This window comes from Protobothrops mucrosquamatus, unplaced genomic scaffold, assembly GCF_001527695.2.
Source record: "Protobothrops mucrosquamatus isolate PMUCROS unplaced genomic scaffold, P.Mucros_1.0 scaffold804, whole genome shotgun sequence".
In the NCBI taxonomy this organism is placed as follows: domain Eukaryota; kingdom Metazoa; phylum Chordata; class Lepidosauria; order Squamata; family Viperidae; genus Protobothrops; species Protobothrops mucrosquamatus.
In genome coordinates this window covers 437,848-450,175 of record NW_015387070.1, presented here as the reverse complement: position 1 = coordinate 450,175, position 12,328 = coordinate 437,848, and the positions used below count along the sequence as shown (strand labels likewise).

The 12,328-nt window shown below is 37.5% G+C and overlaps 1 protein-coding gene across 1 annotated transcript in view; it reads right to left on the bottom strand.

The window, feature by feature from the left end:
- Positions 1 to 322: 322 nt before the first annotated feature.
- PRKRA (protein activator of interferon induced protein kinase EIF2AK2) overlaps positions 323 to 12,328 on the bottom strand; it is a 20,697-nt gene continuing 8,691 nt past the window's right edge. The window contains exons 4-9 of the mRNA XM_015818845.1: positions 11,661 to 11,739; positions 8,628 to 8,745; positions 6,808 to 6,905; positions 3,800 to 3,974; positions 3,110 to 3,279; positions 323 to 2,941 (exon numbers count right to left, since the gene is read on the bottom strand). Of these exons, the coding sequence (XP_015674331.1) occupies positions 3,122 to 3,279; positions 3,800 to 3,974; positions 6,808 to 6,905; positions 8,628 to 8,745; positions 11,661 to 11,739 (628 nt within the window). The 3' untranslated portion in view covers positions 323 to 2,941; positions 3,110 to 3,121. The remainder of the gene's footprint in view (positions 2,942 to 3,109; positions 3,280 to 3,799; positions 3,975 to 6,807; positions 6,906 to 8,627; positions 8,746 to 11,660; positions 11,740 to 12,328) is intronic.

The following is a 12,328-nucleotide window of genomic DNA, read 5'->3' as shown; positions in this document are numbered from 1 at the left end:
TATTTCTTTCACATTAGAAAATATTCATTTACGTTCAATATGATTGATATGGCACATATTTATGATTTACAAACTCAATGAGACATTCTACTGTATTGTGCTTGCCATTGATTGTATTGAATTCTACCAATTAATACTTTGAAAATCCCAACAAATAAAAAATTACAGTTGCTTACAGGCTGCATTCATATCTAGTACTGAATAAGGGACATTTAATGTAAATTAGGGATTATGGTTCTACTTGCATTATTAATTGGACATATTTAAGAAATAAGCAATGGAGTTTTTTCTCAAACAAAAACATACAACTTGTATTGTTTAAAACAATTTATTAAAGAATGACACATCTAATGAAAAAAGAGCAGTGATAACAAATTTTATCATTTCTGTGAATTAATCTTCAAACTATATTTTAAAAGGCCACAATTGAGAAGAAATTTAAACACAAAAAGTGAATAATATATAATGGCTATTATGTACAATTATATCATTTCTTTGAAGCTTCAGATAATTAGAAATACAAGTTTTGAGGTCCAAACTGTAAGCATTTTCATGAAGACACCAAAATTCAGCCTTCTGCTGCATAAATTCAAGCAGTTTTATAGTTCATGAGTTATGAAATCTTAAAGAAATGCCAGCCTACATTAAGTAACTTAAAGGAAATTAAGTCTACAGAGATCAGAAGCCATGCTCCTGGCTACTGAAATATGCAATCATTAAAAAAAAGTTGGCAACTTTTCATAACATCCAGTAGAACATATGTTTAAGTCATAATTCCTTTCTCCTTTCTCAGCATAATGTGATTGTAATCTAGTATACTGCTCTAACTGTATAAGAAGAGGCATGTCCAATCTCCAGCCCAACCACCAAATACAGCTGATGATGGTTCCTCATCTGGTCTGCAAGCCTTATCACAAAGGATGAACAGAAACAAGATATTCTCCTTCACTTTAAGCCTTTAAAATCACTTTTATTATTTCAGTGAAGGATACGTTAAAGCTAAATTGACATACAAGACAATAATAGAGTGGTTAGGGTGTTAAACCTAGACTTAGGAGACTTGGATTCAGATCCACCCTTAGTCATAGAAATTCATTGTGTGGGTTTGAGCTAGTGTACATTATCCCATGTATTTGCTTTAAGACAAAACGGGGGTATATATGAATTGTATGAGTGAATAGATGAATGATGGTCAACATGATTGGTAAATATTACCATTCTGCCAGGCAATTTTTGCAAGCTAGTGCTTTACATTTGGCATTTTGGTGGAGGGATCTTGAGGCTTTTTGGTATGGGTGTTTTTCATACTGGCAGTTCCTGAGGAGTTGAGGAATGAGATGTGATTGTAAGGACAGGTATTTGTGTATCAAACAGCATGGAAGAGCAGAGAATTGGGAAGGCTGGTAAAACTCAGTTGTGTGGAACACCAAGTGATAGATACAAAAAAGAAGCAAAGTGTAAGAAAGTGGAAGGCAGAAGGTGTGAATTGGAAGAGAAGGGCTGAGAGGAAGAGAAAGAGCAAATGCTGGAAATGGCAAGACACTATCAATGTGACAAACGTGTGGTGTCTCAATTCCAGTTGATGCACACTATTACTACTATTATTACCTCCTTTGTCGCTGTAACACATTACAGCTTATCTGCTGCCATGCAGACACAGAATAGCATATGGAAGCAGAGAGGGCTACAGTGGGAGACCTAGCAAGTTCAGTAAGGGGCTTGTTTGGCACCACTGTCATAGCTCCAGTGAAAGGTGAAGATATCAGCTGTTTGTAGAAACTGCTGCCTGAGAAGAGAAAAGCTGTAACTCCTTCTGTCTGCCCTTCAAGGCAGGCCAGGTCAGGAAAGCCACAAGAAATACTAAAACTCTGCTATAGATTTGGGATAACAAAAACTTGGAAGCCTGACAGCATTTCCCTTCCCCTTCCCCTTCTACCAAAGACTCAGTCTTCAGTCTCTTTGTTGCACTTTATTCCCCCCCCCAAGGTTATCTGTGTGCTATTCTGAAGTCTGTTGCTGACTATAGACTATCATAATGGCAAAGACTTGCCTGTGACTACTTGGTGCTTCAGTGAGTTCATCATATATATATATATATACAAAGCCAAGGGACAGGGAACATTTTCCCCTCCAATTGTATGGGAGTGTATCTTCTGGAGTCAAAATGCTGAATGTTTGAGTTTGGCTGGTTTACAGTAGAAGGCAATGGGTTTGGCATAATAGAAAGATGAGCGAACTGAAGTGACCTTGGGCCAGATAGTGTCTCTATCTGCCTGTTACGGAGTTCTGGGGGATGATAATGGATGAAGAGGTAGGCCTTGCTGGTGACTTGTCTTCCTCTAATGGAGTCTGGGGGATTCACTGCAACATTATTCTTCAGGAGAACCCTGAAGATGTTTTGTTTCACTGGGCTGGGAGGGATTGAATTCTTTGCACGCTTGGTTGTTTTATGGATGTCAATTTGATTTTTAAGAAACTAGTTAATTTATTCGGAGTTGGATTTTCAATTTTAATCTACTTTTAATAAGATGTTCTGAAACAATGAAGTTATGGTTTATGTTCTGCTTTGTGGTTTCTCTGTGAAATATCCAGTTATTTTGACAAGGCAACATATTAACAATGTAAGAAATAAATAAGGGAGAAGAATGAGCTGGACTTTCTGCTCCCAATGCATGGCATTCTGAAGGAACAAACTCCTTCCCTCCAGTTCAACACACACTGCACTCTTCAGCAGGCTTGCCTCAAGCCAGACTTCCCCATCCCTGTACAAAATAGTATTAAGAAAGAAGGCATTGGATTCAAGGCTGCTTTTGGGAAACAGCTGCTCACACACTAATGATTACTTTGGTACTGAGGATACTGATTCATCAAACACGATAGAGTTGTAGGCTGGGTGTCTCCTTCCCTGCTCGCAGCTTTGCAGGTTTCGATTTTCCTGATTCTAGTTTTCCAAAATAAATAAAACAAAAACATCTTAATAGGTTTAAGTTACCTTTTCTTTATAATACAAATCATGAATGCAAAGGTTGTGATGTGACTTTAAAAACAGCCTCAATAATTTGGAAATTGTTCAATTTTAAGACAGGCAGATATATACAAATATACCCACGTTCATTCTTTGTTATTTCCTCCCAGCTATGATTTTTAAATACTGTAGCGCATTGTGGGCTGAATCATTGTGGCCGTTGCTCCAGGAGATTCCTGTCCCGTGGCAAACTATGATTGGATTGGTTGAAAGTTCTACGAGGCTCTGGAATTGTCCATTCACACTCAACTCCTCTGAAATTATAGACACAAACGGCGATAAGTAGAAAATCACTATCTTTGATCAAACAAAACATGGGTAAATTCTCTTTCTCAAATCTTCTGACCAGATCACCAAGTCATCAGAGATGTTGTGTTATTCTGAAGATTGAGGTAGAAACTGTTCTTTTTATGAGGGTGGTGGTTTCCAAAACATTCTTTTTATCCTGTGCTAGCAATGACAGACTCCATTATCTATATACATTTTTCTCATGCTGACCTTCTGACCCTCTTGAACTCTAATGCTGACCATGGTGACCCTCCTATGCTCTTGAACTTTATGTAATGTTCTTAAAACTAGCTACAGAACAGTATCTGAGCCTTAAAAAACACAACCAAAATATAGAAACTGATTCTCTGCTTGTGGTATACTTGAACAAGTATTCAGACTAAATGTTGTAAAATAATTTCTGAATACATAGCATCTGCTCTAGCAGCGTTGAGAGAGAAAAGATGAAGGGAAGGAATGCATGCTGTATAATTTACCAGGTCTTACCTATGTTCAAATATTTTATATTAAAACCTTGCTCCTCTGCAATTTCTCCAAGGAGCTGAATATAGTCTGTATTGGGAATACTGAGGGAGCTTATCTTCAACATAGCAATTTTTTCACCAGAAGAATTCCTTAAGATATCCCATGTGCATCCCAAATTATGCATTTGTTCTTTTCCCTGAAACAAATGAAGGAGGTTTAGATTTTGCTACACATTAATAATATTACTTACTATTTAGTCATGGAATCAATATTTTTAAAATCCTCTATTATCGAGCTGAGAACTTATGACGCAATGCTTTACGTTTTAATTAGAAAAGGTGGAAGTGCAAAGGCAGCACCTGTCTGTGACTCTTTAAAGCAGCCAAATTATGTTCTAGGATCATATAAGGCTAGTAAGGGAAAGTTTTCACTGCACCCCTGTGATCCTAGAGACCGATGATGATGGCTTTAGTGAGTGGTAGAAGGTGCTGTATTCATACTCCTGGTAGTGCCTCTTCTGAACTGAATTCAAAACACTGCACAATTCTAAGAAGATACCAATCCAAACAGTTCTTAACAGTTTTCTCATGATACTATGAGTTAATCATCAATTCCAGCTGATGGCAGATTGAGGGAAATAGGAAAGAGAAAGGCTGTGTCAGGGCAAAGAAAGTTAGCTGCAGCAGCAACATTAGAGGAATCACCTAGTCAGTTTGGTGATAAACTGAAAGTTCTGATAGCTTTGGCGGATTTTCCTAAAAACTGCACATATTTCAAGGGTTATGTTTTAGGAATTTACCTTTAAATAAAGTTAAACCAAATATCAAGGCTACTATATTTAGAGAACAGTATTTAGGCCAAGCTATTATTGAATATAATAATAATTTCCATTCGTGTTCCAACCCTTTTACTGTGTTTAGGTTGAGGCCACAAATCAGAGACGCACAACTTGCAACCTTCAGAAACTTCCAAATACTGTTACCCATTTAAAAAGGGGTAATTTATGAACAGAGAGAAATTGTGCTACATATGTAAATAATATCCAATTGAGCTTTTATCCTGGCTGCAGACTCTTTATCTTTCAGTAATGCAGACCCTGGCAGGCCACTTAAAAGATGTTAAGCCTCGGAAAGATTGCACATGGATTCCATAGAAATGATAGGTTAAAAGTTCCTTGCAAATGAGCCAGTTCACACTGGATCCACATTAAAATGTAATCATGCTTATCCCCATTAACACAATTATCAGACTTTTTTTTCATGGTCCGTTTCCTGAATGAGACAGTTTTGCTAATGGGGAAACATTCTGCTGTTTAGCAGTTCTGATCCTGAGATACAGCTAAAGTGAAAAAAGGATATAAATCTAATAAAAAACATAGTCTAACTCTTAAGAAAAATGCCTACGTCTTTTTAAAGCTATTTTCACTTTAATGTGCAGTCCCACCCTTGTTTTAAACTTGTTTTTCACTCTGCCTCTCTTGGGGTAATGAGAGATAAAGAAATCCAGAATTTTGATTTTAACATTTCTCAAACAGTTGTCCAATACACTACAATTTTTGAAGCGAATAAGAGTTCTCATAGCAATTTATGACATGGCAGAATGTTCTTTCTTTTAAAACAAAAAAACAGTGGTTTATAGTATTTCTAAAATATTACTTTGGATACCAAAACTAGGTTTTTTTCCATTCTCACCAAGAATGGTTGTTGGGTTTTTTGTTTTTTTGGCTGAAAATTTTCCCATTTCTTTTTCTTTTATTGTAATATTGTAAATCATGGTGGACTATGTTATTTAAAATCAAATGTCAATGCACTAATATTTAGAAAATTGATTAGGTATTACTAACATTCTATTACTTAAAAAGCTTAAAATGTTGAAAGTAAAACATCTTACATTTTCAGAAAAGCAATAAAGAATGAATAGAACAAAGCAAAAACCAAGCTGTGTTTTAATTAGCATTTCCACCAGCCTAAGTAGTAGTGGAGAAAACCTACTGTAAAGATAACAGCCATTTTTTTCCAGCACCTGAAGAGAAAACATTGCTTTCTCCAGTGCTTCAAGAAGGTAGCCAAATAAAGGACAGCATTCTTGAACCTTTAATCATGTGCAGAAGAACTGTAGTTTATCAAGCCTTATGTTGCTGTCAAAATAATATGTACTGTAATTTATACGAAATAGTAATGCAGTTCATCATGGATACCAAATGGATAGGTGGGGTTTATTAGAATATATATATATATATATATAACCTCATATATATATATATAACCTCATCTTTGTTGAGAGGATGAAAAGGAGCTGTGAGTGTAATTAGTATGTATTAGTGTATGGTGATGTTATATTAGCCGGGAGTCTTTGATGCTAATACAGAGTAGTTATTTGGCTGCCTATGTAATTAGTGGAGAGATATAAAGACTTGGTTGACTGCATCTATTCACCCATATAAAACAGTTCTTGGGTAGTGAAGCCAAGCAAAGAAAGGGGCTGTCAGAGAATGGAAAAAGTAGGACCCACAAGTGTTTATAATGGGGTTCCAATGACTATAACTCAGCAACTCAGAAGACTTGATTGTATCCCTCTAATCCTCTCCAAACATTGCCACCAAATTGTCATTGTAGCAAACATAAGAAAATTATGAAATGCATGGGGAAACTGCTATATTACTTGTGTTTGATTAATTTTAATCAGATGTATTTTTCTGCCCATACCTCTTCTGCCTAGTGTGTGGTAACATTGCCTACCACAGCCTGCCAATCAAGGGCCAGGAAGAAGCCTTCATCTGAAAAGAATTGTACCTCCTGATTTACAAATAATCTTAGCTTTTGGAGGGAACTGCAGGGTTCAGTTCAATGCTTGCTTGCTCAGAAATAAATTATGCTCAGTGGAAGTTATTCCCAAACTACTTTGTATAAAAATGTCATCCTTTACGTATTAGAAAAAGATGAGAAATGGAGACAGAAGATGGTTATTAGGAATGAAGAAGTTCAGTGATTAAAGCAGGTACTTTCTATTAAATTTAATGAATTACTTACTAAAGAAACTGTGATATTATCCTGACAAAAACTGTGGAATTTTTCAAGTAATTTCTCAGCAGCATTTCGCTTTGCTAATTTTTTAGATGTTCCCATACCTAGATAATAAAGAAAAGGTAAAATTATTGAAGTAGATAAAAGAACTATTTTGGATTACAGTAGACCAAACATTCCAGAGTCAGATAGGATTACATTTGGGGTATGTACATGCCTTTCTGTAGCCACAAATTTGAAATTCTCTTTGTATCTATTTTGTCCTGCACTTATTAACTTTAGCAATAGGCATCAACGGCTAACTCTGGTCCTCTCAGATCCCTTCTAGCTAATGTCAGTATTGATTCATCAAATCATTATATGGATGAGAATGCAGAACAGTGTGGAAGAATATAAGGAAGAGAGAGATGCTGCTGGCTTTGCTAACTTGGCTGAGGCTTCATTTGAACCTGCCTTACCACAGCAGGCTGACCACTTGGATGCAGTTTGAAGGTAAAGTCTCTATGGGAAAAGGAATAAAAGGAACAGCAAATGCAGCTGATAAAATATAGACTTAGTTGATGGCATCCTTTCAACCATATAAAAAAGTTACAGGGATAAAGGCCTCTGCACAGATGAATTGCACCAATACAGAGATAAATCGTACCGAATCCTAATTTCTACTCTGTTTTATGAACTTAGAGACAGAGACCAACTGAAAAACAGATCAGTAATATGCTGCATGATATAAAACAAATAGCAAGGCAAATTAATGACAGAATGCTGGGAATAACCTCTCACCAAAATGGTGATAAGCTCCAATATTTGCTGAGAGCAAAACTTCGCTATATTCCTGATAATTTCTGGTGCGATATATATATATAGAAATAAGAGACAGGTACTTTGACTATCTGATTAGTTCTTGCAGGAAGACAGAAGCTTTGTGCACTAAGTACAGGAGAGGGGACAGGAAAAAGACACGCACTGCTGACTTAACAGTCATATCAGAAGATAAATAAAAGCTCTCTAGGAATGTTATGAAAACTTCCCTCCATCAACATGCATATAATTTTACATTACTTTTATCAAGCAGCCACTGTACTGTTAGATTTTACTGGCCAGATATTTCTGGCAAACAACCTTTTGAAATACCAAAGAGAGAAAGGAAAAAAGCATTCAGCTTACAATGCTCAGAGGGTAACAGACCAGTGTTTGGATGTTCTATTGTATTGAAATGTGGCCAATGTAACTCAAAAAAATTGCCCTGATTTTATTTATTAGACCTATTAAATTTCCTCTAAGCAAGAGGAGATTAAGGAAACTTACCTCTAGTTTCTCAACTCAGTGGCATTTCATATAATAGGAAATATATGCCTGCAATCCTTCCCTCCCTCCCTCCTTCTTCCAGCTCCAAAACATGTAATTGATCAGGGGGCAAAAACACAGTAGTAGTAATTCAATAGATCAGGGGTATACTGTTTTTTTTTAAAAATTATCTACCTTTGCTTTAAAAAAAATCATGAATTAGGATATTCCACAAGAATATAGATAAGGGACAGTAGTCTTTCCAGTGTACAGGCATTGGTATGTATAAAAACGTCCTGGTAGATCTAAAAAAAATATATATCACTATTTCTCCCTGCCTTATTGTATGTGCAGCCATGGGTCCAGAAGTACTTTTAATTCAAAGTATTTATAACCAGGCTTCCGAGTGAAATATCTGACAAGGCCATTTATCAAGCAAAATTATATAAACATGAAAAAGTATGAAACAATAGAAACAACCAATTCTTCATCATTTTTAATCCTGTGCTAAATTCAAGTCATTTTGGAAAAGAATTACGTACCTGTTTCTACAAATGTTTCAATTCTGCAAGTCATTACAAACTCCCTCTTATGAGGTGGCCCAGTCTCCTGGGCCAGTGAATATTCAGGTAATCTCCAACCCTTCCTCATAGCCAGTTCCTTGAAGGGGGGAAAAAGCACAGAGAAGACGGTTTAGAACCAGCTTTAAAAGAATACCTGCACTTCAGAAGTTTCCTCATCCAGCACAGGAAACAAACCCAACATTAATTACAGTAAATCCTCTGTTAAATAGACCTCAATTTCACTGACTTTGAATATAATGGTGAAAATAGTGGAGTTCTCTGTTATTTGGGGAAGCAGTCTAGACAGTGCATAAAATTTTTGCTAAGATTTGGACATGCTTCTGAGTTCCAGGTGAGAGCTAGAAAGGTGGTAAGATGACTTTGTGCCATTTGCACAAGCTTTGTGTGTGAATTCATGGAAGAGGGAGGGAGCCAATGCATCGGGAAGATTGGGCAGCACATTTAGGCAATGATTGAATTGAGAAAAGGGGGCTGGAAAGATTCGGTGGGCAAGTGATGGTCTTCCCAAAAGAGGGAAGGGCAGAAGATGCTAGGAAGATCAACAAGGCAGGCCAGTGGTTAGACGCTGCAGCAGTAGCAGCAGTGGCAATTTTTCCTGCCCTGGCTCTTGCCCCAATCAACACTTCTTTAGAAACAAAGCAATTGGAGCCAAAAGGTGCCTTCAATTGTCCCTAAGGCTGAGGATGAGATCGCTAAAAATAAATCCTAAACTTCCACAAGAAGTTGATGGGTAAGTAAGTAAGGGCAAAAAATGTCCACTCAAATACAGCCACTTTTCTATCACTGGTGCTTTGCCTCTTGATCAGGAATTCAAAGGATTTTTTTTTTAACTAAGAGGTTTCATGACCTAAGAATGTTATCTTCACAAGTGCCTGTATTCAACCTGTGAAAAGGGAAAAGAGAAAAAGAGGGGCACTTGTATTTAACTGACACCCTCACTTGAACAGCCTGTTAAATCAAAACTTCAATTAAATAATGTGCCTGGCTCCCAAATGCATCTAAAATCTGGGATAAAATAGCCTTTACCCATACTGCAATTACAAAGGAAACAGGAGGATGGAGTAGACACACAAGCTCTTTGTAAGCTTCCCATCAACACTGTCAATGTGAATTAAAGAAAAATGTGGAGGAATTTTACATGTAAACCAATTTTGGAGAAAAGCAAGGTGTTACACCTGGGCAGGAAAAACCAAAGGTACAAGTGCAGATTAGGCGAAACCTGGCTCAAAAACAGGAACTGTGAGAGGGACCTTGGAGTCCTAGTGGACAATCACTTAAACATGAGCCAGCAATGTGCAGCAGCAGCCAAAAAAGCTAATACAATCCTTGGTTGTATAAACAGAGGCACAGAATCAAGATCATGTGAAGTAATAGTACTGCTTTATAAATCCTACCTGGAGGTAGGATCATACCTGTAATACTGCATCCAATTTTGGTCACCACATTACAAAAAAGATGTTGTGAGTTTAGGAAAAGTGCAAAGATGATTAAGGGCCTGGAGACAAAAACATATGAAGAATGGTTGCAGGAATTGGGTATGGGGTGACATGATAGCAGTAATCCAGTATTTGAGGGGCTGCCACAAAGAAGGGATCAACTTATTTTCCAAAGCACCAGAAGGCAGGACAAGAAACAATGGATAGAAACTAATCAAGGATAGAAACAACCTAGAATTAAGGAGAAACTTCCTAACAGTGAGGACAATTAACCAATGGAACAGCTTGCCTCCAGACGTTGTAGGTGCTTCATCTCTGGAGGTTTTTAAAGAAAAGACGGGGCAGCCACCTATTTGAAATGGTATAGGGCAGTGATGGCGAAACTTTTAGAGACCGAGTGCCCAAACTGCAACCCAAAACCCACTTCTGCCTCGTGGGTATGGCCCATTGGGTGGGCGTGGCTACGGTGGTAACAGCAGACTGGGGGGGGACTAAAAAGTTCAATCAATCAATTCCAACTTTGCAAGATTTTTTTTTCCCCAGCGAGAAGTTGAAATTGACTGATTGATTGAACCTTTTTTTTTTGTACACGGGGGCGGAGGCCTAAAGCAAAAAGGTTTTATAAAACCCAGCTGAAGGCCTAGAACTGGGGCAACGGCGCGCATGCCCACAGAGAGGGCTCTGAGTGCCGCCTCTGGCACCTGTGCCATAGGTTCGCTACCACTGGTATAGGGTCTCCTGCTTCAGCAAGGGGTTGGACTAGAAGACCTCCAAGGTCCCTTCCAGCTCTATTCTGATATTTCTACAGAAGAAAATGTATATATATCATCCTTCAAAGAGAAAGGTTTTTTGTTTCTGTTTTTGGTAGAAAAATGGTAGTCCTCAACTTGCAACCATTTGCTTACCAACCATTCAAAGTTACAATGGCACTGAAAAAAAATGACTTAGTTTGATCTTTGCACTTTCACAACCATCACAGCATCCCAATGGACATGATCGGAATATGGGTACTTGGTAACCAGCATGTATTTAGGACTATTGCAGCATCCCAAGGTCATGCGATTGGGTTGATTCAGAACCTTCCCAGCCGGTTCCTGACAAGCAAAGTCCATGGGGGAAACTGAATTTGCTTAATGACTGCATGATTCACTTAGTAACCGCAGTGATTCGCTTAATAACCATGGCAAAAAAGGTTGTAAAATTGGGTGTGACTCGCTTAACAACCATCTTACTGGTCCCAATTGGGATCGTAAGCCGAGGACTACCTGTTATCAGTAGTTTCATTTTCTTTTTCTCTTCACTTATTTTTGTTATCACCAACTTCACTTTATGTTGCATTCTTTCCTGAGGGGGATATGAACAGTCTTCCCTCATTCACGCAACCTGTTCCTGACTACCTGCCATTAGTCTGCCATCAGAAAATAAAAAGGAGGGGGGAAAAAAGTTTTGTAAATCTGGTTTGTAACTGTAATTTAGGATTCCTTGAACTTCTTAAAACATAAAGATATAATACATATCAAATTAGCAAAATAGCGTTAAGGTCATTATAACTCACTTGCAACGATCCAATCGGATTGGTCTGTTTCTGTGCTTGATTGATAGGTTCAGGGATTGTATGGTCTGGCATAGAAATACTAAAATGAACATAGTAAACTTAAAATGGACACTTCAGAAAGTACTATTATACATGCATTATAATGCCAAATGTCCTGGATTTTTCACAGGAATTGTTATCCCATTTTTTTCCTGTTTTTTTATTAGTTTGATAAGTAGATCCTGAAGTAAGCAATGGGATATCTATTCTCTTTAATATTACCTTTAACTTTCTGATGCCCTTTTTTCTTTCTCTTTCATTCTCGGATATCCTCTTCCCAGCATATTTGATAAAGTATAATAGCTTTCTACAGGTCTCAGACAACACTAATTACGAAAACTACATTTCACAGTAATTATGGAATTTCCACCTGTTCACGCCTAATCAGATTTTCATGACGTCATCAGCTTTTTGAGAGTTAGAGTCATAAATATGATAAAAATTCTGACAAGATCTAAAATGCCAGAAAAGATTTCAGTGGATCATCTCAAACAGTGGTTCTCAAACTTTTTAATGCCGCGACCCCCAACCGGTCGTAAGTCGAGGACTAAACCGGTCGTAAGTCGAGGACTAAACCGGTCGTAAGTCGAGGACTACCCAACCGGTCGTAAGTCGAGGACTTTCCCTGC